This window comes from Castanea sativa, chromosome 2 (assembly GCF_040712315.1).
Source record: "Castanea sativa cultivar Marrone di Chiusa Pesio chromosome 2, ASM4071231v1".
Taxonomy (NCBI): domain Eukaryota; kingdom Viridiplantae; phylum Streptophyta; class Magnoliopsida; order Fagales; family Fagaceae; genus Castanea; species Castanea sativa.
The window spans coordinates 17,090,218-17,116,795 of record NC_134014.1 but is presented as its reverse complement, the minus strand read 5'-3'; the positions used below and the strand labels follow the sequence as shown (position 1 = coordinate 17,116,795).

Below are 26,578 nucleotides of genomic sequence, written 5' to 3'. Positions count from 1 at the left end.
CGAGTTTTCTCAAACTAGAGGAGAATGATGCAAGAGAAGCAAGAAGATTTTTATTTAGTATTATTTATGTTTGCAAGTCAATTGTCTTTTTATGTTTTAAGTCCTAGAAGTTTATTAAGCTATTAATATTTTAGTTTGGAAGCTAGGTTATTATTGTAATAAGGCAATTAGGATTTCCTAGCCAATTAGAATTAGGGTTTAGCAATCCTTTATAAGCAACCTATTGTACTCCTTGAAAAGATAGTTGATATTTTGATGAATAAAAAAAAAATAATTGTTTGGTCTCTCTTTGGTCCAATGTTAACTCTAGGTCCATCCTAGGTGCTGACTCCTAGTGGTTTTCCCGCTTGGTATTGACTCCAAACAAGGCCTAGGTGCTGACTCCTAGGTCATATCCCTTTATTTTCTCATTGTTTAATTTTGTTCTAGTTGTCTTGCATCAGTTAGTAGCTGATTAAATTTGCTAAGGGTATTTGAAGAAAAATATGTTACTTGCTAGACGATCGGCTTCATTTGTTTCATTCCTATGACTCACATCTTAAAAGGATCACACATTCCAAAAACTGTTTCCGATTATGTCTTAATTTGAAGTTTGTGTAGTAGTGCTCAAATAGGCCATACCAAAATCTATGAAAGCTCCTTCAAAATTTGGAGCTAGCAATGATCAAACTTCTGTAATAAGTTCATACAAAATTGGAGTTATAAATTATATAACTCAAACTAAAAATTTCAATTAGAGATACAATTCCTCTCCAATCATACCAAATTGAGTAAATTTATTGTTTTGATGTGTAGTCCAAACCAATTACAACCATTCGGCACTTCGATGAAAGCAACACAAACCCAAATGATAGTTTGTTGTGAAATAATATGTTTATGCAAAAATTAAAGAAGAGAAGAGAGAAATAAACACACAATTTATGTGGTTCGACAATGAGCTTACATTCATGGGAGAGAAAGAAGCTAATAATCTACTATATGATAAAAAAATGTTATAGCAATGTTTATATACAATAAACCCTACCTGTACAAATTTTCCAATTCCCTTTATTGTACCGTTGGGCACTTGCCACCTATATGCCCTGTTCCATTCCATATGTTGCACTCCAACTTAGTGACCTAATAACAAATATGAGCCAACTCCTATGTTGTTGTTTGGTACTTTGGTTACACAACTCATAGCCTCATGCATCTCACCTCCTAAATACATCCTTTCCAATTTTGACATCGGCATAAAAATAAAATGAGACACTACCTATAGATTTTGTGGGTATTTTATGTGGCAGCTATATGCTCATATGCGTTGCATCTACTCTCTCACATATTGTAACTTGTTGGGCTCACAACTTGTAAGGCTCACATGTTGAGAGAGATAGAATACATATAATCATTGCATAAGATAATTTTCTCACACATCTCAAATTCAAACTTCAAACTACAATCACTTGACAATAAGGCCAAAACTCACAATTTAAATTTCTCCAGCTAAAAAAATAACAATTAAAATTTGGAAAATTATCTCAATGTTTGATTATATTAAGGCTATCCAACATCTAACCGAGCCTGATAAACCCTCTCGACCCAAAGTCATCTGACTTGAAATCCATCTAATCCAAGCGATGGTTTGATCGACGGTGGGTACAATCTTTCAATATGATCAAGATCAGGTTTAGTGGTAGTTCGCCCCACCCATATATTCAACTATGACCAATCCTCCATATACCATCGTAGTTCCTCCATCTCTAGTGATTCACGACTCATTATAATGATAAAACCCACAAATCCAATGAAGATTTCCCCAGTGTTGAGATCTCCACCAGAACCGGTAAGATCTCCGTTCATTTGAGGAGATTTGATGTGATCTACCTTAGATTCCAACAAATCTCTACCACACACCACGATCTCAAGGAGGATGATGTGGTGACTTTGACCAATCTAATTGTCACAAATGTGAAGCTTTTGTGGTCTGCGACTTGTGATTCTATCAGTCAGTGAGGGGTTTGTGATTTTGAAACTCGATTTAGTTGGGTCAAGTATGGGTTGATGGACAATCCAACTACACCCAACCCATGAACACCCCTAAATTATATGCAATTTAGTCAAATAGTACTCCAAGTGATGGAGCTAACTATTGATATGTAGGGAAAAAATAACGGACTACTCAATGTTTTGACAACGAAATATTTAAAAGAATTTTTTTTTTAAAAAAAACTATTAATTTTTTTAGGGGTATAAAAGTATATTTATATAATCTTCAATTCTATTAATAGATATGTTGCCTTGAGGATTATTTTGGTAAAATCCTCCTCAAATTTTTCTACTATGAAACTAAAGTTTCATTATTTTTCATGGTTATCATTTTTAGTGTTTATATGATCTATGCTTGTTTGATATACTAATTAATCTATTCCAAAACATAATAAATTAATTTTTTATTTAGTAAAGGTTGATTAATTTTGTGACAACTGGGCTTGAAACCCTAACAACTTTCTATTAATCTCATTCTATTTGTTTTCTTTTTTGGGTGAAAATGCTAAAGCTACTAGACATTTTACTACAAATATGAAATTCTTAGTTCAATTAGGTATTACCTAGATATATAGCTTTATATTATATATAAGAAATATATGAGCACATATATTTGTCTGTCTCGAAACTATTTATCTAACTTTTTCCTGGTGCACTTAAAGTATACTTATACCTTGAAAAATGTGAAAAAAAGTGAAAAAAAATGAAATATTAAAAAACTATATATAAGATATAAAAGTTAAAAGCTAAAAGTTAAATCTAATGCCAAACAGACCATAATATAAGAGAAATGCAATGTTCACAACAAATTTTGAGTGACAGGTTTTTCTTTGTTATTATAGGTTGTCAAAAAAATAATTTATGAATTCAAATAGGAACCAATAACAATTACCATCCATGATTTATTTTGTTGTGAAAGTGGCACTTCTCAGAGTATAATGAGTTTAACATATAATAATGGTTGTGTTAAATGTCAATGAATTAATCTTCTCAATGGGATTAATATTTTCTGCGCTCCCCCAAAATGAAATAATTAAATAATGTCTTCAAATCTCTCTTGGGAAACATGCTTTTCTCAGCAAAATTACAGCATTAAGCATAACGATCAACTCGAACATGGTAATTAAATAAACCAAACACATGCCATATCACAATCAGAATGCAGTGCTGGAATCAATGGTAATGTTTATGGTTACAGGTTTTGTTTTTCTTCCAGGTCAGAGCACTTTAAATAAGAACTTATACATCCATGCTCCATGTATAATATCTCCACACGTCTTCAATAAAAAAAAATACTGGAAAGATGCAATATTTCTTTATCTCACTCTTGAATCTATTGGAATGGAATGATTTATATCGTTACCCCTTTCCTAAAGATAAATCGAAACATGCATGAGATTACATCGAGGTCTAACCTAATGTAAGCAATTTTATTATTTGCCCAAAAATAGAATAAAATACAATAATCCTTGAAAGAAAAGGTTACTGCTCCACAGACATGAGCGGTGTAAACAATTTTAACTTTAGTGCAAAATAAAAAATAACCCGGTTATTGGCATATCCCTGTCACCTCCAGTGCACAAACTGGAAGGAAGCCAAACCCTAAAGTAGGGAGCTAATGTATAATTTGACAAAATTTTGGAGCAATATTTTTTGACAAAATGATTATTACTGTCGGACATTTAAATAAGGACACATAATGAACCATTCAAACACTACCTCTATATTCACAAACATACCTTTGTTGTATCGACCAATTTTGCCGCCATTGTTATTCTCTGAACAAAATCTTTACAGCACAGGTAAATAGAGCTCCAAGCAAATGGGTATCTGCCCAATTTCTCTACAATATCTTTGATTCGTACAGATTGAGAAGCAGAAATAGCTGTCTTAAGAACTAGTAATGCTAAGTGCAAGCTTTACAAAGATTGTGGTATGAATTAGTGAAAAAATCAAAATGAAGTCTATTATCAGTTTACATCAGTGACTAGCAGAAAAGAAAAAAAAAATCAATACAGGAAAGAAAATTCACCATTTACAGTAGATACACATCAGGTGAATAGGTGAGATAAAAGCAAAGGATCATGATTCGGTAAGACTAGGTGAAGCCTAAAGGTGTCTAATGATACAAGGCAAAAGTTAAGCCGTGAAAAATTGGCATTGCAGACAAAATTTCTAGTGCAAATTCAATTTTTTAATGGCAATGGATCATCTAGTCTGGACAAAAATCACCCACAACAGTAGACATCATTTGGTAAACAATGTAGCATCCATCATTCTGCAACACAATACTGAAAAAGTAAGAGGCATATTAAGCCCTTAGATAGGGAAAAAACACTTAATTTTGCTATGGATCAACAGTTAAAAAGAACAAAATGGGAAGAAAAAACTTACTCATACTAATCTGCATTCCATCCAACTAGTGCGCTAAAGACACGATGGTAGATGAGCAGGAGGTTAAAATTCCGTGGTTTGCTGGTAGATCCAGTTGATCCCTGGGCATCAGAATGTATCTAGTGAAGAAATCTAATTGAATCTGTCATACTTTTCTTATCACTAATGGTAAATTAAATCTAACTGAAATCATATCTATCAACATAATAGTGCCTCTCAAAAGCAAACAATGTTCAGCAAAGATAGGATAAAGCTCCATTCAAGTTTTCCCAAATCAACATTTTTTGTAATTCTTCCTCTGTAGACAATACTTTTGCTCAGTTTAGTAGTAAACCTAGAGGGTACTTTAAGGAAGCATATTAAAAAGATGATTGTGGGCCAGCTAAAGAACCTGAAGTTGCAAGTCCAGTAGAAAAGCTTTGCTTGTCAAATTCAAAATTACATGCTTGAAGTTTAACATCAGTATGCTTTTCATACATGCATCTTCTCATGCAAGTTGGAAAGACTACAGCAAAATGCTAGTTCAGAAGGATTCACATGGATTAATAGGATATTAGATTCTTGTTAATATAATTGTTATTGATTTAAAAATGTTAGGAAATATATTTTGAAAAATTAATATCTATTTCTCCATCAATGTTCTGTATTTGGTTCAGCAACAAGGCAATCTATTTATAATATTTGGTAATATCTTTAATCAAAGTCGTGACTTCTCTATCAAGAGACTGCATTTGTTATGCTAAACCTATAGTCTTCCTTTTTTAAAGAACTTTTCCAAGCAAGATACTAGACTAAAATCTAACCTAAACCCACCTCTTTATCATTTGAGCCAAGACTCAAGACTCCAGAATTTATATATCAACTTCATATCCGCATGGAAAAAAAAGAAATCCTCTTCAATCGGTTTCTTTTGCAAGATGACATGCCACTGTCCAACAGTAATTGAACCATTCTGTTTTTGCAATAAAAAAATTTTTAGCTATCCAACAGAAATGTGAAATGTTTTGTGTCTATTAGACTTATGGTTAAGTGAATAAATTCACCATTTCCTAATAGCTTAAACTTTTTGGACAATCGGTAATTTAACATGGTATCAGAGCAAGAGATCCTAAGTTCGATCCCTGGCTTTACTCTACCTCCCATTTAAAATGTTAATTTCCCACTTGTTGGGGCCCCCACTTATTAAGGGGAAGTTTAGGCACACAAGTGAGGGAGAGTGTTAGACTTATGGTTAAGTGAATAAATTCACCATTTCCTAATAGCTTAAAGCTTTTGGGACAATTGGTAATTTAACAATATCTATTAAGTTCAAATTCTTTCCTTCCAGTTTGTTTCATTCCATCACTAGGCTGCAAATTTGCTATATTTGCTAACATTAACAATTGAGCAATGGCTCTTGGGTTTAACTTATCAGTAGTCTGCACTATCTGCAGTATCACAATTGTTTTCATAACCATCATTTATCAAGTTTATTTTAATATATTCCTGCCAACTCAACTCAACTAAAATTTATTTAGAAATTCTCAGTCTTGACTGTAAGCAAGTCATCTTAATAGTAGTAACTGCAAAAATTTTCAAAGCATGAAATTTAAGCATTTCACTCACAAGTTTCACATATTAACAGTAAGACAGATGTTATCACTTGTCAAATTGATTCCACAAAATTCACTATGCCCTTAACCATGAGTTATAACTTGATTTCACTCCAACACATCCCAAGACAAGAGACATATTTAGATAGATATAACTAGGTCACAAACAAATTAAAAAATCAGACTATGCTTGATTTCACCTATCTAAATGGTCATCAAATTTTCACATTTAAGAGCTAGAGGAGGTTTTGTAATGTAAACTTACTCTTTCAATAAAATTGATCACTCATTTTGGTGTGGATGATGCCCTGTGTTCCAGAAATTCCCAAGCATTCTGCATAGAATTAGACACAGGTTTTCCAAATTCCAACAAACCCCTAATCCATTTAACCCGGTTTACAAGTTCTTCTAGGTCCATGACTGCAACTTCTAATGTATCAGAACGCATGGAATCTAAAGAAATATTTCCATCAGCTTTTATCTTCTTTGAAGACCCAGAGTTATCATATTTTCCATTCCTAGACGCAGTTCCCACCATATCAGCTGACACATCTCTAACAATGTCTGAGCAATTGGTCTTTCCAATTCCATTCTCTCCCATATCTAACTCCAAATTTGTTTCAGGTGTTTGTGTCTCCTTAGATGTCACAGTGCTCAAAGGTCGCTTCACCATTCGTTCTGATCCATCTGGAAGTTGTAACGAGCTAGCTGAACTATGAGAAGAAAAAGAAGAATTACACTTAAGCGATGCCCTAGTAGTAGCCTGAATTCCCTTTTTTCCTTTGCCTTCAGCTTGGATCATCAAATTTGGAGCCCCAGCAACTTATATTAATCCCATGCCAATCAAATTCAAATTTGAAACCAAGTCATTAAATAAACCAAACCAATCAAATTCAAATTTGCCAAGAGCCTTGTAGCTTAATTGGCACCTCAACATATTGTAACTACTCAAAACAATAAACCAAACAGAAGTATAGGAGGCATGGATATAAAATCAAGTGGTAAATAATCAAAGTAACTAATCACATACATCTGTAAAATGTCCAGCTATGTAAAGACAGAACCACTAACTTCTATAAGGTCACGTACAAGTAAAAGCCACCTATTGTACTACTTGCTCCATCCTGAAATAAATGTTTGATTCTAAATAATAAAAAAATGTGAAAGTTTAGTAATATTTCTGAAAAAAAATTTCACTTTATATTACATGTGAACACAACTTTAAATGAGATTCTCATTTACTTGTGACTAAATTGAAATTTACACCCTTAAAGTTAAGAGTCATTTTGATATTTTCCCCCTAATGTTTAACAATTTGGATTTGGATCCCTAATGTTATGCCATTTTTTGAAACAAGTCCTTCCAGTAATTGATGAGCTAGCCGTTAAATGCCACCAAAGCCTACCACATACGAAAACCATGAAACAAGCCCTAGAACAGGCCAGTGATCCCCTAAAAACTGTTATAGCAAAGAACTCTTCCAAAACTGATGGCTCACTAATCCAATGGGCAGAACAATCTCTGGACTTCAATTTAAATCAAGGAGGGCATTAGAGTGATGATGCAGCACGATTAAAACAAAGGGCTTCAATAGCTCCCAACTGATGGTGCTAAAAATATATGCACAGAGAAGGACAAGTAATTATAGATTAGAGTTTAAGATAGAGATTGAAAAGAGAGGTTAACAGACGGGAGGTAAATGGCATATTCTTTCATCAATCAGCAAAGGGCTTGGTGCTTCATGCTGTCTTTACAAGCAATAGTTCACCTCATACTCAGTGTTGTTAAAAGCACGCTTAAAACTCAAAAATCAAAGCCCAATGTCTGAGAGGCGAGCACCTTGCTTGCTTGAAGTGAAGCTAATTAAGTGAAGCGTGTCTTGGGCATTCTCTCTTTCTTTTTTTGTGCTTTTTGAAGATGCAAAAAGCACACCTAGGTGCGCTGTTTTATTTTTTGCTAAAATATATTTATAATTAAAGTCAACTCCTTGATCTAGAAGGAAATGTCAAGAACATTGACAGGGTGTTTGGTAAGGGTATTTAAACAACAGTTTTTGTTGTTTAAACAACACAACAAGTATTTCTACAACACTTTTTCACCCACACATATTTCCACAATACTTAAACAATGTTACTAGAACAACATTACCAAACGGGCCCTGAATTATTAAACAAACATTATTCTTAAGGTGCTGTATTGCTCACAATTTTTTGTTAACATATCGAGACAATAATTTACTATTCCTTTGGTTTTTGGTCTTTGCCTTCTATATTTATTTTGATGAACCATATACTTCATTTGATCATAGCTATCCTAATTACGTATTTTCATAAAACACAAGAGAATTATACAAAATGTTCTGTTTAAACTTCATATGACTAGATCATTATCATATTACCATCCATTAAAAATTGTTATCAATTATACAAATTTTAAGAAATTGAAATAACTGTAAAATTTGAACTTACAAATTGTGCAATTGCATTATCCATTTTAACTAATTAACAAAACATATTACTATTTTAAATTCATCATTATCAAACTTACATATTGCTATGTATTTTTTATTAGAGATTATTATATTTATATTGACAAATATGCGCTTTACTTAAATAAGGTGTGCACTTGCACTTTACGCTAGTGCACTTTGGGCCTAGACTCCAAGAGAGTTGTACACTTAAGTGCACTTAATGCTTTTACCAATACTGCTTGTAACAACACTTGTTTGCATAATTGTTTGAATCGAATTATATTATTATGAAATGTTAGTTAAAATGATAATCATTTATGAAATGTAATTGTATTATATCTATCTTTAACTTTAAGTAATTTTCAGTTAAATTATTTATGATATCACTATTCAACCTCAATTGAATCCCCAATCAAATCTCTAAACCATCTCACTTTAAAGGTTTCCTCAATGATTCAGTTTTCAAAACAGTAGTAACAATAGAAATATTGGTGTGAATTATAAGGTAATGCCCCAAATTTAGTAGCACCAACCCTCTCTCACCATAAGTTGTGAAATTTACTGGCAATTTATTTAAATATTTAATATCACATAGTAAATATTGTTAATTTCTTGATAAGGTTTTTTTTTTTTGAGGTTAAGTGTAAATTTTGTAATTTCACTTTTTATTCTATTTATTTGAAATTAAATTATTTATAACATCATAGTCCAACTTTAAATTCTTTAATCAACCTCTAGTCAAACCTCTCACTTTTTCTCAGTTTTCTCAACGGTCTGATTTCTAAACCACAGTTAACTATTGATAGTGCGATTGCCATGGTCCTAAAAACTCCAACTCATAGGGTATATATCTCCCTCAAAAATGAGAGTAAAGACATATTCAATGTGCAGTAAAAACCAAATGCAGACAAAGGACTGATCATGCATTCCCCAAAATGAAGAATATAAAATGTTATGCCTACAATGACCTAATAGAAGGACTGCAGGCTAGAGCTCACAAAGCCATTGATTATGAAACACACAGTTCCCAAAATTCATATACAAAATTAAGACAAGTGTACACAAAATTGGCAACAATTTAATTCAATCAATTCCCAAAAAATTATATCCTTACCTTGAGTGAAAGGCTTAACAATCCGAGCACAACAACGATCATTTCCCTTCTCCTACAACCACCAAGGCATTGCAAACATAAGTAACACAAGAAAAAATAAGTACCTAGAGGTGAGTCTAACATACCTAACTCTACAGCTACATGATAAAGATTCATCCACAGAACACAAGGCATGAGTTGCATCGGAATCTACAGAATAATTGAAGATAAAATTACATGGACAGCACATTTAAATCTAATCAAGTATCCCTTTGGGATAGATTAAATTCATTTACTTATTTGGCGTAAGAGACAAGTTGTACCCAGAAAGAAGTAAGGCTTTAAAAATCTGCACCTGTACAAATAAATGGGAAAATAAACTATCCCAAACACACACCAAGAGAACCACATTACAAGCAAGTTACATAAAATTTGTATAAGCCTCACTCAAAGTCAATTCAAAGTTGAATAGTACATGAGAATGTTATAGTGGTCTTCATTCAGTCTCTCTAAAAGACAAGTGACCAAACCCAAGTTACTTCAGCTTCTAATACGTAAATATTTCATTAATTAAATGCAAAATGGCGTAACCCAGGTACACAGGATGTATAAAAACCTTACACCAGCATTGAGTATAAAAAGTATAGCTATCAAGCATCTCAAGCAATTAGAGCTGTCCATGGGTTGGGTTAGTGCTCATCCAGGACTCGACCCAACCATTTCTGGTGGGGAAGAACAGAACCCACCATTGACCCTGAAGGAACGGAGATTCAGACAGCTCTGCTCTCAACGGATGGCGATTTGAGACGGTAAAAGGGCAGGGAGAGCAGATCTCACCGGATTTGGTCGATATCTCGTCAGATCTGGTCGAAATCTAACCAGAACCTTGTGGAGGATTGCAAAGAAACCCTCATATCACGGAGAATGGCAACGAATAACAGCAGAGATTGGTCAAATCGGTTGGATTTGGGTTTTCTTTCAACAACCCGTCACTCAACCCGGAAGCCATCTGATTTTAGCAGGTATCAATCCAGTTTGAACAACCCTACCAAGAATATTAGCAAAAGAAAAAAGACCAAAAGCTCACCCACTCAAATAGAGATTTGTGTAATACAAACTTTAGATCCAGGAACAGATTTCTCAGAACCATCAAAAGTTTTAGCATTTATCTCTCCAACTACACCACAGAAGACAATGCGATATCACAATCCAAATTGCTATTTTACTGCATCTACCTAACCTGCCTTTCCAACATGCTATAAACTCCACGGCCCCCTATGACATCATCCAATGTACCCCCCCCCCACCCCCCAAAAAAAAAACCCATACTTCAAAGCTTTCATGCTACAGGGAAAAGAAGAAGTGATCCATTGTTTTCCTAACCATCTTAGACATATAACACTAATCTATAAAGATTAATCGCCTCTTTTTGAGATTATTGACCGCTAAAATTTTCCCCAAAGTGGTTGTCCATAAAAAGAAGGCCACTTGGTTGGGACTTTAGGCTTCCATTAGCTCTTCTAAGGAAGAAACGAGCAGGCTGGAGGGTGTGATACTTTATAATAGAATTTAACTTCGAAGAGATTCCATTTAGATGGAATCCAACATAGTATCTGACCCCTCCTCACCTACTCAGAATCAATAATGTCCATGAATGCTACCATGGATTCCAGCTCCAAATCCCACTGATCACAACAGTAATGACCTGGTAATAATTATTCCTAGAAAATAACAAATGATCTGGCTACCGAACCCTCCTCCTTATCACAAGCAATACATAATAGTTTCAGGAATCTCTCCCCCAGCAGTTGTCCACCACACCAAGAATTATGCCAAAACTGTATGCAAGAACCATCACCCACTTAAAACTAGTGAATTGAACAAAACCATTACAAACTTTCCTTATAATTTTTCATTAATTCACCCCATATGGCCCTGGGGCCTATTAAAGCACTGACCACCCCACATGCTACCATATTTATGGAACACAACCCTTATCTATAAAGCCTCTCTCAGTTGCATACCTCCAAAACCATTTCCCCAATAATACTTAGTGTCCGTTTGGGAACAACTTATTTAGTTTTTTGCTGAAAACGTTTTGCTAAAAGTGTGCTAAAGTAGACTTATACCTTGAACAAATTTGAAAAAGTGAGAAGATGCAAGAAAGAGTGAGGTTTTAAAAAGCTGTGCATAAAAACTAAAATCTAAAAGCTTAAGCTAATGCCAAACAGGCTCCTAATGCCTAACCCTTCACTTTGCATTAGTTCACAAATTTTCCTCCAATAAACCAGAGGGAACTTAAACTCATCTCCAATTCCAACCCCATAAGAAATCCCTTTGCAACTTCTCTATGCGACAAGCTACTCCTATGGTAACAGGATATAGAGACATGTAGTAAGATGGATAATAGAGACAAGTAGGTTGCTAGGTTGGATAAAGTGATCCTTAAATGTCTATGGCTAGGGATGGATGGGACTGGGGCTGCAGGTCCCTCGCTCTTCATAGAAGTACAATACAATTAAACCCAAAAAAGAACTACAATTTAATAGCATCCATGGTAGCATTTATTGACTTATACAAAGACTGCATAAATCAAGCAACAGATATGCATGTTGATCCAATGGTTGCCAAAGTACATAACAGGCGACAAAAAATACTCAACAAAGAAATAAGCCAATGCTTGATTTTATCAAAAGTGAGCATATCCTAGTTATGCAAAACATTTTTTTTTTCAAGTTAACCTCTGTCATTTACAATGCAACTTTTGGAGTGAAACTTTATTTATAAATACATAAGCAAAAACACAGAAGGAAGAAAGCTACCACAAGCTTAGGGACCGTCCAACCATATTCTGGTGTCCAATCTAATGATGGCCGTAGCTCATTGCGAATGGCTTCATATGATAATCCTTCACCCATAGGAGGAGGTGGCAACTCAATCTGGAAAAGCAACAAAATGAAAAATAAGAAAAGAAAAATATAGAAACATAATGCTTCTTTCTTAGCAAAGTATATACTAGTAAGCATTATATTCAAAATTATATGAACACAGGACAGAAGACAATAACAATGATTTTCTTTTTTCATTTTTCTTCGTATCTTTGGCAAAGAACTACTGCCTACTAGTGAAATGAAGTTTTTAAGCTCAGTTTTTTTTTTTTGGATAGGTGTTTTTAAGCTCAGTTTCTTGACAGCATTTATTAAAAAGCAATTCATAAACACTCGAAATCGACAAGGATCAAACAAATACTTAACCTCCTTGTATTATCTTTTGTCCTTCTGGTTGATTCTAATTTCATTTACTTCCTTCAGTTTTAAAAAACAATACTTAACCTCCTTGAAGTTTTGATTAGGTTGAAATCTCTTTTTTTTTTGGGTCAAAACTAACAAAACTGAGCATGTGACAAAGGCACGAGTTAGTGAACGAATAAATTTCTATTTCTATAAATAAAAAAAAATTCATTAAAAGTGCAAAGGAGCTCAACCCATGTACATGGGAAGTATACAAGGAATACACCAACAAATTTAACAAATTTGAAAATAAATAAATAAATAAAGAAATCATGGCTATCCAATCATTAGAGTCTTCAACTCTTGAATTTTTATTCATTTTTAATGATGTAGAATCTCACCAAGGCTGGGCCCTTTGGACCCACCCCTGGGGTCTTCAATTCTTGAAATTGTTCTTTCACAATCTCATAAACTATATGTGTTGTGTTGTCTCCAAGTACAACACCTAATGCATAAAGGAATAGGCATTCACAATGCCTAGATTACAGTGCCTACCAAATCCGCCTTTCCAGCAATCCAGGAAATCCACCAACCATCTAGGCATGACCCATTGCACCCCAAACAAACATAAGATCATATCCCAAAATTCTTTGGCTACTTTAACTTCACAATAGATGAGTAGGTGATATGTGGTTTCCTTGGTCATTTTTACACCAAAAACAACAATCCATCACTATGATGTGTCGCTTTCTTAAAATAATCATCATTAGTATTTTACCTAATGCAACAATCCACAAAAAAAATCTTCTCTATGGGAAAAGGGTTAATTTGAGATTAGTCAAGTAGAAAAAAAGATAAAGGTTCTAGCTCCCAATCTTACATTGTTTTTTTTATATATAAAAAGTTCTCAAGAAATTGGTGTCCCAAAGCAAATTACCATTAGTCAAGTTCATATGATTAGTCACCAAAGCGTCCTTGTTACAAATTACTGAAACAATTTTGGACATGCCTCCATCAAAGGTTGCTTGCCAGTTATCATGCAAACAATTTATACAAATGGCGCGTGCTGTCTCCCACTTCAAATTAGCAAAACAAGAAAACATTCCCATCCCTTCCTAATATATTTCCGTAAGTTCATCCCATTTGGACTATTCATCATATTAGAACCAACCACCACAAAAAGTACCATAGTTTTATCCACAAACTCTCTTTAAAGAGCCTCCCTTTCAATCACATTTTGATATAACTACTTTAATAAAAGTGCCTAATTAAAAATACCACAAAAAGTACCATAGTTTTTATCCACAACCTGTCTTTAAAGAGCCTCACTTTCAATCAAATTTTGATATGACTGCTTTCCAAAAAGGGCCTGATTAAAAAGTTTAACATTCTTAAATCCTAACTCACCTAGCCACATAGCAACATAAATTTTAGGCTAACTAACCAGATGGAATTTAAATTCATCACCCACACCTCCCTGAAAAAGTCTTCCTACAACTTCTCCATGCATTTAACAACACTAACAAGCCTCAAGGGTTTTGTTGGTTCATTACCAGGCTTTAACTTTACAAGTTTTCAAGAATTAAAGATACAAATCAAGAAAATCCTCCCCCCTCTCTCGCTCTCTCTCTCTCCAATACAACCAATAATATAATTCAAGAGAGTGATTATTCAAATTTAAAGTATAGGGGGCACATTGCAAATGACCCCATAGTTTAAGGTGGGAAATAGCAATTCAACCTACACGGCATGGCCCAACCCATTTTGAAAAAAAAAAAAAAAAAAAAGCACACACACACACACATACAAAAACCCCACTCTATCCAAGGTTGGTGACCCATCTAGCGCTGCCACTAAACTCATCAAGGTCAAATTTCTAAAAACAAGGCCACTAAATTGGACATATTATACCTAAATGATTTTGTTGAACCCAATTGATCAAAAATGATGTTGTTAGAGTGATTTTATTCTATTTTATTTTTACTTCAATAACTCATATATTTTCATTATGAGTTTCTCTTCATATTGGATTTAATTTTGGAACCATACAAGGGCTTCTAGATTCACTATTGTCGACATTTGATCATGGATTAAAATAATTTGGGTTAGAAGTTTTCTTCCAATGCTTGGTGCTGATTCCGAGCAAGCACATGTATTGATTCATGGATTCCGATCTTTAGCCCATTCTTGGTGCTTATTCTTAGGTTCTATTTTTCTATTTTTAATTACTTACTGCTAATTACAAGCAAACCCGAAGTGTTGATTCTTATGTCCCATCCCATTGTTTTATTCCTCCTTTGTTTCCCAAACACATGGCTCTTAGAGTTGGTTGTCCAGCATCACCCATTCCTTTTATTTTCATTAGAAAGTGCAACAAATCTTCGCCATTTCTCTCTTCACTAACAATTTCATCAACATCCTCAATCCATGGTCACCATTATCATGGACAATGCCAAGATCAGCATCCTTGTCATTCGCTTCCCCATACTCCTCGTTGTTGAATTATAGAGGCACTAAGACCAAACTTGATTTGAGACTCATCCACCGAAGGCCTACCTATCAAGGGCACTTAGATCACATTTTGAGCTACTTTGCCAGATACGGTGGCTATTATGTATGAGCCTCCTATTTTCTGTATTTGTCAACCTTTCTTTTGAATTCTCTTAAATGTTTTAATTTGTTTTTTTTTGTTTTATTTATTTATTATAAAAACATGAGTACACAAGATGCAAATGGTATGGAGTAGGATTATATGATTGGTTTGAGGAAGCATGAGACTTTCACCTGCCATTAATAGAAAAATAAATATTTAACTTTAGTCCATCACCATAGGTAGGTTGATGCAAGACAAACCAGAACGATGCAACATGAAAATTGAAGTTCTGGAAAATTAAAGTAATAAAACAAACCTAGGAGTCAGAACTAGCAAAAAAAGAACCTCTAGGAGTCAATACCTAGGATTGGCTAGAGTCATCACCAAAATTTGACGCAGGTCAAACAGAACGATGCAACAAGAAAATTAAATAAATGAAAAAATAAATATAGAGAGCCTAAAAGTCAACACCTAGGCTTGCTTGGAGTCAACACCAAGCAAAAGAGAACATCTAGGAATCAACACCAGAGCATTGGAACAAATTCAAGAGATTCTTATTCTTCGTCATAATAATCCCTCCTCATAGGACCACAATACTATGTTTTAGTTAGACTACTAAACCCTAATTATTACTAACATAAGAAACTTGAATTCTCGTTATAATTTATCGTTAAGGAAACCTAATTCTAAATGACTAATGAAATCCCAGTTATTGAATTACACAAACACACTTGACTCTAGGAAATTATATAAAAATACTGATAAACCTAATAAACTACTAATTGACCAATAAAAAATACAATTCACTCCAAAATCAAATAAGATTGAACTTTTTGAGCTCCTCACTTTGGAGAATGCCAGCACCAAGCACTTGCTTCAACTCTTGAATCAACTTTGGTAGCTCTAGGAGTATATAAACCTTGCATCCCACCAGAGGTTTAGTCTCAGATATCTGTGTGCTTCTCCATTCAGAGGTTTAGTATTGGATATCTCTTCTTTTTATTAGTATTGGATATCTCTCTGTGCTTCCTCCCATCAGAGGTTTAGTATTGGATTTAAACGTGAGAGAGAAATTGTAACTGTGGTATACCACAAAGAGGTAAATTGTTATTTTCACTTTTGGAAAAACTGCAATCCATTTTCAAAAAACAGAAAAAGCTTTTCTCATTAAGGATAAATAAAATCAGTAAGAATAATATGCTTCTTAATTTTCTTCTCAATCTTTAAAATTGTTTTATCAAAAAGCAAGTCTAAAAATGAGACCAATGACTCTTAATCATTAAACCAAATTGTCATTAAGGGTCTATTTGGTTGGGAGGATGGAAAAGTGGGAGAATGGAAAATTGAGAAGGGATGAAAAAGTGGGAGAATAGAAGAGATTTTAATTTCCCACATTTGTGTTTGGTTGGAGTGGTAGAAAAGTGGAAAGATGAAAAACTTTTTTATTTGGTTAAGAAGAAAAATGGAAGGATAGAAAATAGAATTTGTGTAAATTTACCAATATACCCTAATACATAAATTTTTTTTTTAAAAGCTAGAATTAATTACCTTTTTTTAATAATAAAAAACACTCCTGCACAGATTGAAAAAAAGTGACCCACCTGACCAAATTATAAAAAAAAAACGCACAGTAACCAAAAAAAAAAAAACACCCACCTAGCCAAATGGAGAAAAAAAAAAAAAATATATATATATATATATATATATATATATCACCCACCTTACCAAATGAAAAAACGCACACACAGTAAAAAAACCCACCCACGCTTTATTTCTTAAAAAAAAAAAAAGCTCAACAGTCAGAACAAACAAATTTCCAGATTGGTTTTGCTCAAGGTATATTTTGCAGATCTAGCCACTGGAAAGGACAATGGCAGGTGGACTCGGCATGAAACTCGGTTGACTCACTATGACTCGTCCTTCACTTGACTGAACCTTCCAAGGGTATTTGTGTCTTTCTCTTTTAGCTCCCATTTTTGCCTGCCTCTTCTCTCCTTTTGGAGAGATCGCAATTTGGTGGGCCCAGAGAGAAAATACCTGGGCCCCACCAAAATCCCTCTCATTTTCTCTCCTAACCAAACACCTCAATAAATTTCTTTCCCTCCCATTTCCTCTCATTTTTTGATCCATCCTTCCTAAAATCCACCCGACCAAACATACCCTAAACCTAATGGGAAGTAAATATTTGATTTTAGAGAAATCACTTAATTAGTTGCATTAGAAACAAAATAACTTGGATAGTGATGATACAACCTGTAACCAAAATATTAACATCAAGGTAGGTAGCTAAAGCAAGTAATCAAGTGGTTAGAACTAATGTTACAAAGGTAAATGACTATACTATCCAAATTTCAAAAAACAAAACAAAATAGGTTATTTAAAAAAGAAGGAATGCTCAAAAGTGAGCGCCCTTAAAGAATTACAACCGGACACTCAATAAAAAATAAAAATAAAAGAGCAACTAGATTATACATAAAAAGGTCAGTATGACTAACAGCATAGAGCAAATAACATATCCACAAACCATCTCAAAATTAGACATGAGACAAGATGATAACAAGCAAGCAAATCCAGTATTCAATACAAAGAGGATGACAGAAACATTACCTTTACTTTCTTGTCCCCCAATAATTCAATTATTCTTCCAGACCAATAGCAACCATCAGTAAACCAGTCTACCAAATCCCCCACTTTCAAAACATCATCAAAAATGACTACCACTTCTGAGATGGTATTAACATCAGGCATTTCACTTTCACGGTAGATAGGAGGAAAGCAAGGACGAACCATCAATTGACTTTTTACCTCCTTTGAATTAATGGGCTTTTGATATAGCTTTGTCCATTCCATTTCTGTAAAGGACGTAAAACGGAAGAATTATACTAGTTCTTCCAAACAAAAGCACAAACATTTCATCATGTAAATGCAAGCAAGATGGAGATGGTTTAGTTTTAATTTAGTTTTATCTAAATTTAGGAGTCAGAGATATTTCTATATTATATTTCTAGACACTAGCTGTACTTGTAGCCAATTAAATCTTATTTTGGATTTTACAAGCAATAAGATGGTTTTTATTTTATGTTATTTTATTTTAATTCAACATTCAGATATTTCTGAACATGGATATATCTGTGGTCCACAAAGAATTACTTTAGGTTTTATTATGTTTTGGGTTTTTATTTGTAGACATTTTAGGGTGAGGTATTAGGTATTGGAGTTACTAATCAAGTCCCATTAAATCCAAGTCGTATTAGGGTGGTATTAGTCATCTTTTATATGAACATGTACTATTCAAGAAAGAATATGTTTTGCAAAAATATCAGAGCTATGAAGATTGCTTTAAGGTTTCTATGATGCAAGCCTTTTTCCTAGGTGTGACACTGAGCAAACCCCAGATATGATTGGCACCCAGTGCATATACTCCCCAATGATTGGTAAGAAATCATACCCCCAAATTTTTTTTGGGGAGAGGTGATTGGTAAGTAGCCTTACCCCAATTGTTGTTGTTTTTTTTTTTTTTGGGTGAGAAGTTGAATCCTGGACTCAAACTTGTGGCATGTCTCTTTGAGTGGAAGGCACTTGCCTTCACACCAAGGCCCCATACTTACCCTAACATCTATGAGATTAAACCTCAAATCCTTCTCCCATCAATTAGCACCCAAACACTCCTAGAACAAAAAAATAAATAGTGTTCTTGTCATATTCCTATTCACAACACTAGAACAACCTCTCATTTTTGCCCTTCCTCACCATAATTTGAGTCCAAATCCTTTCCCTCTCCAGAACCTTTTGAAATCCCAATTTCCCACAAGCGGAAGTTAAAAAAGCCGATAGAAGCACTCATTCTAAACTAGCAAGCTCTCTCTGTCTATATGGAGATCATACTCATCCAGATAGGCGGGATGATAAACATAAAAGACTGGAGAGAAGGGGAGACATTTGGAACGAACAGAGGTAGAGGCGGGGATTCAATCACTGATATACTTCCTGTCTTTCTTTCACTTGGGCAAGACGTTGCTAACGCTTGACTTCACTGTGCGACTACTCTTCTAAAGCTATAAGCAAAGAAAAAAAATGACTCAACAGGCACGGTACTCGGCTTCTTCTGTGCTGGACTTGGATACAGTTTCTTGTTTCTTGCTTTTCCAACAGATCAATGATGAGCCAAAGAAAACACAATAGCCTGTCTCTTGCACGACCACTACCTGAGATTGAGGTCGAAACAAGGGGTCAGATCAACCTGTGGGGACATCTTGCGCGGAACCTCTCTTCCTTCTGATCAATAGTATGGATCCCCCTTAGAAGGCTCTCGTTTTTCCTGTTGATGGACCCAAAAGAAGTAATCCTAAGACGGTTATTGCCATCAGATTTGGTTGGCTAAGGAGAAAACATCTTTGGTGGCATACCATTTCTGGACGTGGCGGAAGAGGCCATAGAATGCCTTGCCTTGATAGCAAAGAAAAAAGGCAGACCCGATGCGAGGATCGGTGGGATGCCATAGCTTTCAGAGAGAGGGACAGAGGCAAGAAGAAAGGGTTCAATGAACGCTGCAGTTCACGATGCATAGCTTCCAACTAGCTCGGAAAGGCAAGAACCCTACTTTAGAGGTATAGGTTGCAAAGAGAAGTTACACAACAGAAGGTGCTGCGGGATAAGGAGAAGAAGTGCGGGATACAAGTACCAGTGCCATAAAGAAATGTCACGAAAGCCGAGAGCCATCACGCCCGAACCAGCAACCCCTATGTCTTTTACTTTACAAAACTCCGAAGTTGATGATTTCGCTTCCGATCAATCCGTGCTAAGAGAACGAAACGATAGGGGCTCGGGCTCGTGAACAGTAGTGCTTCTGCGAGAAGGGCAGGTATGTCGATAAGAAGGGATCTAATGTGTCAGGTATCCTTAAAAGCACACCAAGGAATCTGTCAATCCAAGTTAAGGTCTCAATCCCAATCCCATGAACCACGGAATGTACAGTCAACAACTTGGAGGTATGGCTGAGTGGCTTAAGGCATTGGTTTGCTAAATCGACATACAAGAAGATTGTATCATGGGTTCGAATCCCATTTCCTCCGGCACGGAAGTGGAACGGGCGGGCGAAATTACATGAGAGAAAGAAAGAACCTCTTGGTTGAATTCCCCGGAGGACAGAATAGCAAGCACTACTTAGTGACTAGGAGCGGAGAGCCCGTTACGCGTTGTTTTTGTTTGACCGGCCTATCTTCTTTCTATAAGCAAGCTCCCTCCGGCCGCCCAGTCCCTGGGCGGCTGCTCTCGGTTCTTGAACATGTTGGGAGATTAGGCGGCAGTTGAAAGAGCTACTCGAAAGCTTGACGAACAAGCGAAAAAAGCCCTATCTATATTTTCTTAGTAAAGGGCTTTTCCCTTACTAGTCAAGTGGTAAGGTAGGGCGCTATTCGATGAAGAAAACAGACTTTAGGAAAGTGGTTCAGGTAGCTCAGCTGGTTAGAGCAAAGGACTGAAAATCCTTGTGTCAGTGGTTCGAATCCACTTCTAAGCGGGCGAAGGGTCCAAAGGACAGGTAGCCGGGAGTGAGCTTTTAGGATTAGGAAGCGAGAGGAAGAGTGAGGGTCGCCCCTATCTTGCTGGAGGCAGATTTTCTAAAAAAAGCGGTGGATTACTCGGATTGGTTCTCGCGTCCCTGTGCCCAAAAGGATGGGCGAGTTCGGTGCAAGTGTTCATCGATCGGGTGGATCTATATGCTCCGGGGGCTGAGACGAGGTGTAGCGCAGTCTGGTCAGCGCATCTGTTTTGGGTACAGAGGGCCATAGGTTCGAATCCTGTCACCTTGATTCCGATCTTTTTTTTTTGTTTGTCTCATCATGGGTTTAGATTTGAACCTCCTTTTCATTAAAATGGAATCCTTAATCCTTGCAAAGGGGCTCTCCTTTTTTTGCAAAGGGTTGGGTTTACAAGAGGTATCCTTTTGGCGGACATTGGGGGTTTGTTTGATATTGAGTTGACTCCAGCTAACATGATGGTGGCGTCAAGAGCTTCTAGTGCATCAAGCTCGGGAGGAAACCAAGCGCCACTACCACATGTTCCGCAACCCCAATCTCCTGCGGCTAAACTCGATGGTGGTGGTGCCGCTAATAAGAACGTGGAGGTAGGGTTGTTCTGCCTGCAGAAAGCTCGATGAGTAAGAACTCTAACCAACCCATTTTGGATGCACCACCTCCTCCAGAGGGAGACCAGGCATCTCACCATCATGCTCATGAGACCCTCTCTGAGTCCCCGTTTGTTGAGTCTTCAAGGATTGCTTCCCCAGGCAGCGATACGGTTTCTGGATCGCCTGTAGTCGGTGAACAGAGCTTGAACCAGGCACCAAACTCCTACTCCTACCTAGACGAAGATCTCGACTCTATTCATGAGAGTGCCGAAGAGACCCTTTCTAACCTTCTGCAGCATGCGGGGATTTCAAGCTTCGAGGATTTCAAGCTCCACAGAGCTAGACTCAAACTTGTGACATGTCTCTTTGAGTGGAAGGCACTTGCCTTCACACCAAGGCCCCATACTTACCCTAACATCTATGAGATTAAACCTCAAATCCTTCTCCCATCAGTTAGCACCCAAACACTCCTAGAACAAAATATAAATAAATAAATAAAATAGCGTTCTTGTCATATTCCTATTCACAACACTAGAACAACCTCTCATTTTTGCCCTTCCTCACCATAATTTGAATCCAAATCCTTTCCCTCTCCAGAACCTTTTGAAATCCCAATTTCCCACATCTTAACTACCTCCCCCCCCCCCTTCCAACCAGTCTCTTCAACCTCAATCTTTTCAAGTTTACAATAAAATAACCATAGAAACATCAGGTTGCTGCCTTCCTAATAAGATTAGATTAGATTCTTTGGCTCTTTGTCCTATATCACACATCCAATGGATTTTTAGCATTCAATACCTAGAAACAAACTACCTCTCAAAAAAATTCTAGAAACAAACTAATCCAGTAGATTTTCAATGTATTTGTTTATGAAAATAAAAAAATCTTGCATGTCCTACTACTCAATAGTAGTAATTGTCTATCAGAGAAGCTAAGAAGCTCATTCATTTCTTTGACTCTCACATCCATCACCTGTTTATACATATATAATATTAGGATCGGATAAGCCAACATTATCTTAATGGCAACAACTATTACTTAAGTACAGACCATTATGTAGGTGTTTATTTCAACTTTTTGGTCACCAAAATGTGATTTTTGGGTGAAAACCTATCAACTTAAGTGAGACGTGAGTTTTTAGAAGCCTATACCAAAAATTTGTTTTCAAACTCATTTATTTGACAAAAATCACTCTTCTGCTCCATTTGCTTGAACACTAATGTTTTCTAAAAAATGAGTCATTTCCCAAAAAGTATTTTTTGGAAATCTATCTCATTTTCCTTCATTTTGTAGTGTCCTTAAAATGAAATAGAGTTGTTTTTAATAGTTTCCGTATTGCCTCTAAACTTTCTTTATTTAGTATGGCATGAGATAGAGTTGTTTTCCAGAAATTTTTAATGAAAAACGATCTCTAAAAAATAAGATACATTTTTAATAGGATTTTCCGTTGACCAAAGATAGTTGGTTTTTTTTTACATATTTAATTCGAGGCTATCAAACACAAAAAAAAAAAAACCGCAAAACTATCTTTGCAAAAGATTTTCCATTGAAACAAACAGAGTTCTCATAAAATTACTAATTTGATACTTGCTTTTTGAGACCCAATTTACTTTTTGGACAAGTGACAACAAATGAAGCCTAAGAAGAACATAGCACTATTTTATTTAATGAGGCTAAAAATTTAACAGGCATGACCTTGGAGAACATATATTATAAGGTATACCAAGCAACATTGACCGAAACAGAATACTTACTTTCATCTGGAAAGTCAACATATTCTAAGTCATGCCCCATCTGGCCTTTTTTCCAGCTAATCTTCTTTATCTGATGGAAAACACAAGGATTATCCAAGGGAATGAAATAATTATTTATTTATTTATTAGTAGGTGGCCTAACTCCCAAAGGGAGAAAAAGGGGTGGAAGGAAGGGAATAACTTAAGCAAAAATAAAAGATTCACTCTGACGTTTTAAATGTGATTTTATCATTAAACATCATGATAAAAGGATCAAGCAGGTGGTAAAAGGAATTTTCCTCTAGATCCCAAGTAGTCTCTTTAGCGAGGTATCTGATAATATAATTTTAATCATGGCATCAAATAACCAAATAACGATTAATTCATGGATGAAGTATCATACTATCATGTGCAACCATGATAGGAGTCAATGGGTAGGAGTCAAGAGTTGCTTTATTTGACTAGAGTTTATGAGGTCAGCAACCATAAACCACTCACCACTATTCTCATCCCACATTAAGAATATAGGAGGTCACCAAAATTTCTCTACTGACAGAAGAAATATGGAACAGAATCCAAATGAGTGTGTATCCATTGTAGCCCAGCTTAAAATTGTGAGGTGTCTACAAAGATTGCAGGTAGATAGGTATCTTTCTAGTTGCACAAATACAAAAACCTTCAATGAGTCTTAGGCATTAGGTTTTCAAAGCCTGGCTGCAACGCTTTGACACTTGACTCTTAATATACATACTTGTACTATCCATTTCTCCAAAAATCAAAGGAATAAACTTGTGCCAATAGAAACCCATGGTGGCCACAATGTTCAGTCATAAACAGTAATTCAAACACCTCCCCCACTATCCCAAAAAGCAAAACAGAATGAGAAGTAATTCAAAGCTTTCTATGTTAAGAGATCACATTATTTTCTCCGTTCCCTTTGAAAAGTGGATACAGCTATAAACAACAGAACATAGATGCATAACTAGAACAGAATCATGTTGATCATCAACAAATGTTATTACGGTGTCAGATATAACAAGAAGAAGAATAACCTATAGATACCTTGCATCGGAACCATGCACCACGAAAACCTTGGATAAAAGATCTTGACTCTGCCACTTGTCCAACTTCAAAAGGAAGGTCTTTATGCCCCATCAAACAATGTATCTGCAGCATAAACACTTCCCAGCTTAGAAGCAGCTTCTAGGAAAGAAATATAGACAGTGATCCTTGACGAACTTTACTTATGAAAAAGAAAGAAAAAGCTAGTCACCCCCTAAACTAACCAACAAGCACTACAACCACAAATCATTAACAGGAAACTTGGACTCACAGCAAGTGTGCTGGTGATACAGAACACCTATTCATGCACAAAAACCATTCATTGGTAAAAATGAGATGTTCCATAACAGTCCCAACCTATAGTAGCCAAAAAAATCAATAGTGTGCTGAAGTATGACCAAAAGTTCCCTCTTGAACGCAAAAGTAGCTTAAGTTAGACCCTGTTTTAGAGTGTAGTTTCCTTGGAAAGATATTTAGTGTGATAAAGAACCTAAGAAAGATATTTAGTACAATATTTAGTGCAGTTCACTTCCTCAACCTTTTTAATTCCCTCAACTTGGATCAACTCACTCTTACTTATGATTGCATTGATCACTCTCCTCTAAAAAATTATCAAACCATCTCAAGTGACTCTCATCTTTTCATCAATAGGAGCTTCCCCTATCTTTAAGGGAATTTCCTCATTTCAATTCTTATCTTTCCATGTATTTCCACTAATCCATCTTAACATTATCATTTCAGCTAGACTCATTTTATGAATATGTTGCTTCATAACAATCCAAAAAATTGACACCATAGAGCATAGCTGGTAGTATAACAGTCTTATAAAAGTATCCTTTTAATTTAATAGGAATTATGCAATCACACAATACTTCTGATGCGCTTCTCCACTTCATCCACCCTCATCTCATCCTATGATTCACATCCTCTTCAATCTCTTTATCTTTACGAATTATTAATCCAAGATATCAAAAGTTCTCACTATTTAGTATCTCTTGGCCATCAAGTCTTACCACTCCATCTCAATTCCTACTTTTAATAAACATAGATTCCACATACTATGTTTTGGTCCAACTTAATCAAAAGCCTTTGGATTTTAGAGCATCTCTCCAAATTTCTAACCTGGCATTAACTCCACTTCTAGTTTCATCCACTAAAACTATATTATTTGCAAAGAGCATACACAAGGTGATGCAACCATGGAAGATGGATTTGCTTTTATTTTGCAAATTCGCCTATTCAAAAATTATTTTATGGGGTCCACTTGTGAAGTCTAATTTCCGTGAAAGTCAAGTGGTTTTAATGGTCTAAGTATGAATTTTTTAAGGTAAAAAAAAGTTGTTATTTGGGTTTTATTTTATTAGTTATTGGAAATATTACATTCAGGAGCAAATTTGTAATTTCTGCAATTCCTGCGACTTAAGGGCATTTTGGTTGTTTGTTTGAGTCTAGAGTCTTCTAGGAGATCCTAAGTGTTAGGTTTTTTTGGGTTCAAGTTAAGTATTTACTAGGTTTGGTTGACTAGTCAAACTAGGAGTCCTATTACTAGTAGGAGTTCAATTACTACTAGTACAAGAAAGAGTTTATATATATTGCACTCAATGTATTCAAATGTAGTAGATAGTTGATTTATAAAGTTATTGAATGTTTTGAGCATAGAGTCACATTGGCGTTTGTGGCTTCTTTTCTTCCTCCTTTTCTCTTCTTTCTTTCCATCTCTAGATATTGTTCACAGATACTATTCATACAGCCCCTAAACACCCTAAATACACACCTAAACAAATTCCTCAATTTGTCCAACATCACAAGGGACTTCCTCTTGAATCAATTTAGCGAACTCATCAATCACTAGTGCAAAGAGTTACAGACTTAATGTTGATCCTTGATGGAAACCTGTAGTGATAGGAAACTCACTTGTGATTCCTCCACTTATTCTCAAGTAAAATACAACTCCGTCATACGTATCCTTAATCACTTAATATACTCTAGAAAACTGCTTTATTTTCTAAAAGCCACCACATAGTCAATGTAAACCATATGAAGATCTTTACAAACCTTTCTACATTTTTCCATTAGTCGTCTAAGTAAGAAAATAGCTTCAATGATGGAACATTCAGTCATAAAACAAAATTGATTATTCAATATTCTTGTTTCACGTCTTATGTTCAATCACTCTTTCCCAATGTTTCATTGAGTAACTCATAAGTTTAATTCAACAGTAATTTGTACAATTTTGAATACCCCCTTGTTCTTGTA

General features: G+C 35.4%; 1 protein-coding gene and 2 non-coding genes across 6 annotated transcripts in view; 2 read left to right on the top strand and 1 right to left on the bottom strand.

Annotated features, from left to right (window-relative positions):
* Positions 1-3,807: 3,807 nt before the first annotated feature.
* Positions 3,808-26,578, bottom strand: part of LOC142624411 (uncharacterized) — a 34,666-nt gene continuing 11,895 nt past the window's right edge. Inside the window, exons 2-9 of one of the 4 annotated variants that reach the window (XR_012842327.1) lie at positions 24,323-24,427; positions 23,282-23,351; positions 18,008-18,252; positions 12,400-12,516; positions 9,599-9,650; positions 6,280-6,836; positions 4,423-4,523; positions 3,808-4,306 (exon numbers count right to left, since the gene is read on the bottom strand). Coding sequence is in view for 1 of the 4 variants with exons in the window: in XM_075797976.1 (XP_075654091.1) it covers positions 6,301-6,836; positions 9,599-9,650; positions 12,400-12,516; positions 18,008-18,252; positions 23,282-23,351; positions 24,323-24,415 (1,113 nt within the window). In the remaining 3 variants the exon portion in view is untranslated. The other 3 variants (XR_012842328.1, XR_012842329.1, XM_075797976.1) reach the window with 3 other exon arrangements.
* Positions 20,845-20,918, top strand: TRNAF-GAA (transfer RNA phenylalanine (anticodon GAA)). Its single transcript has one exon. It is a non-coding gene; the product is annotated as a tRNA-Phe (tRNA).
* On the top strand, positions 21,136-21,210 carry TRNAP-UGG (transfer RNA proline (anticodon UGG)). The gene has a single exon. It is a non-coding gene; the product is annotated as a tRNA-Pro (tRNA).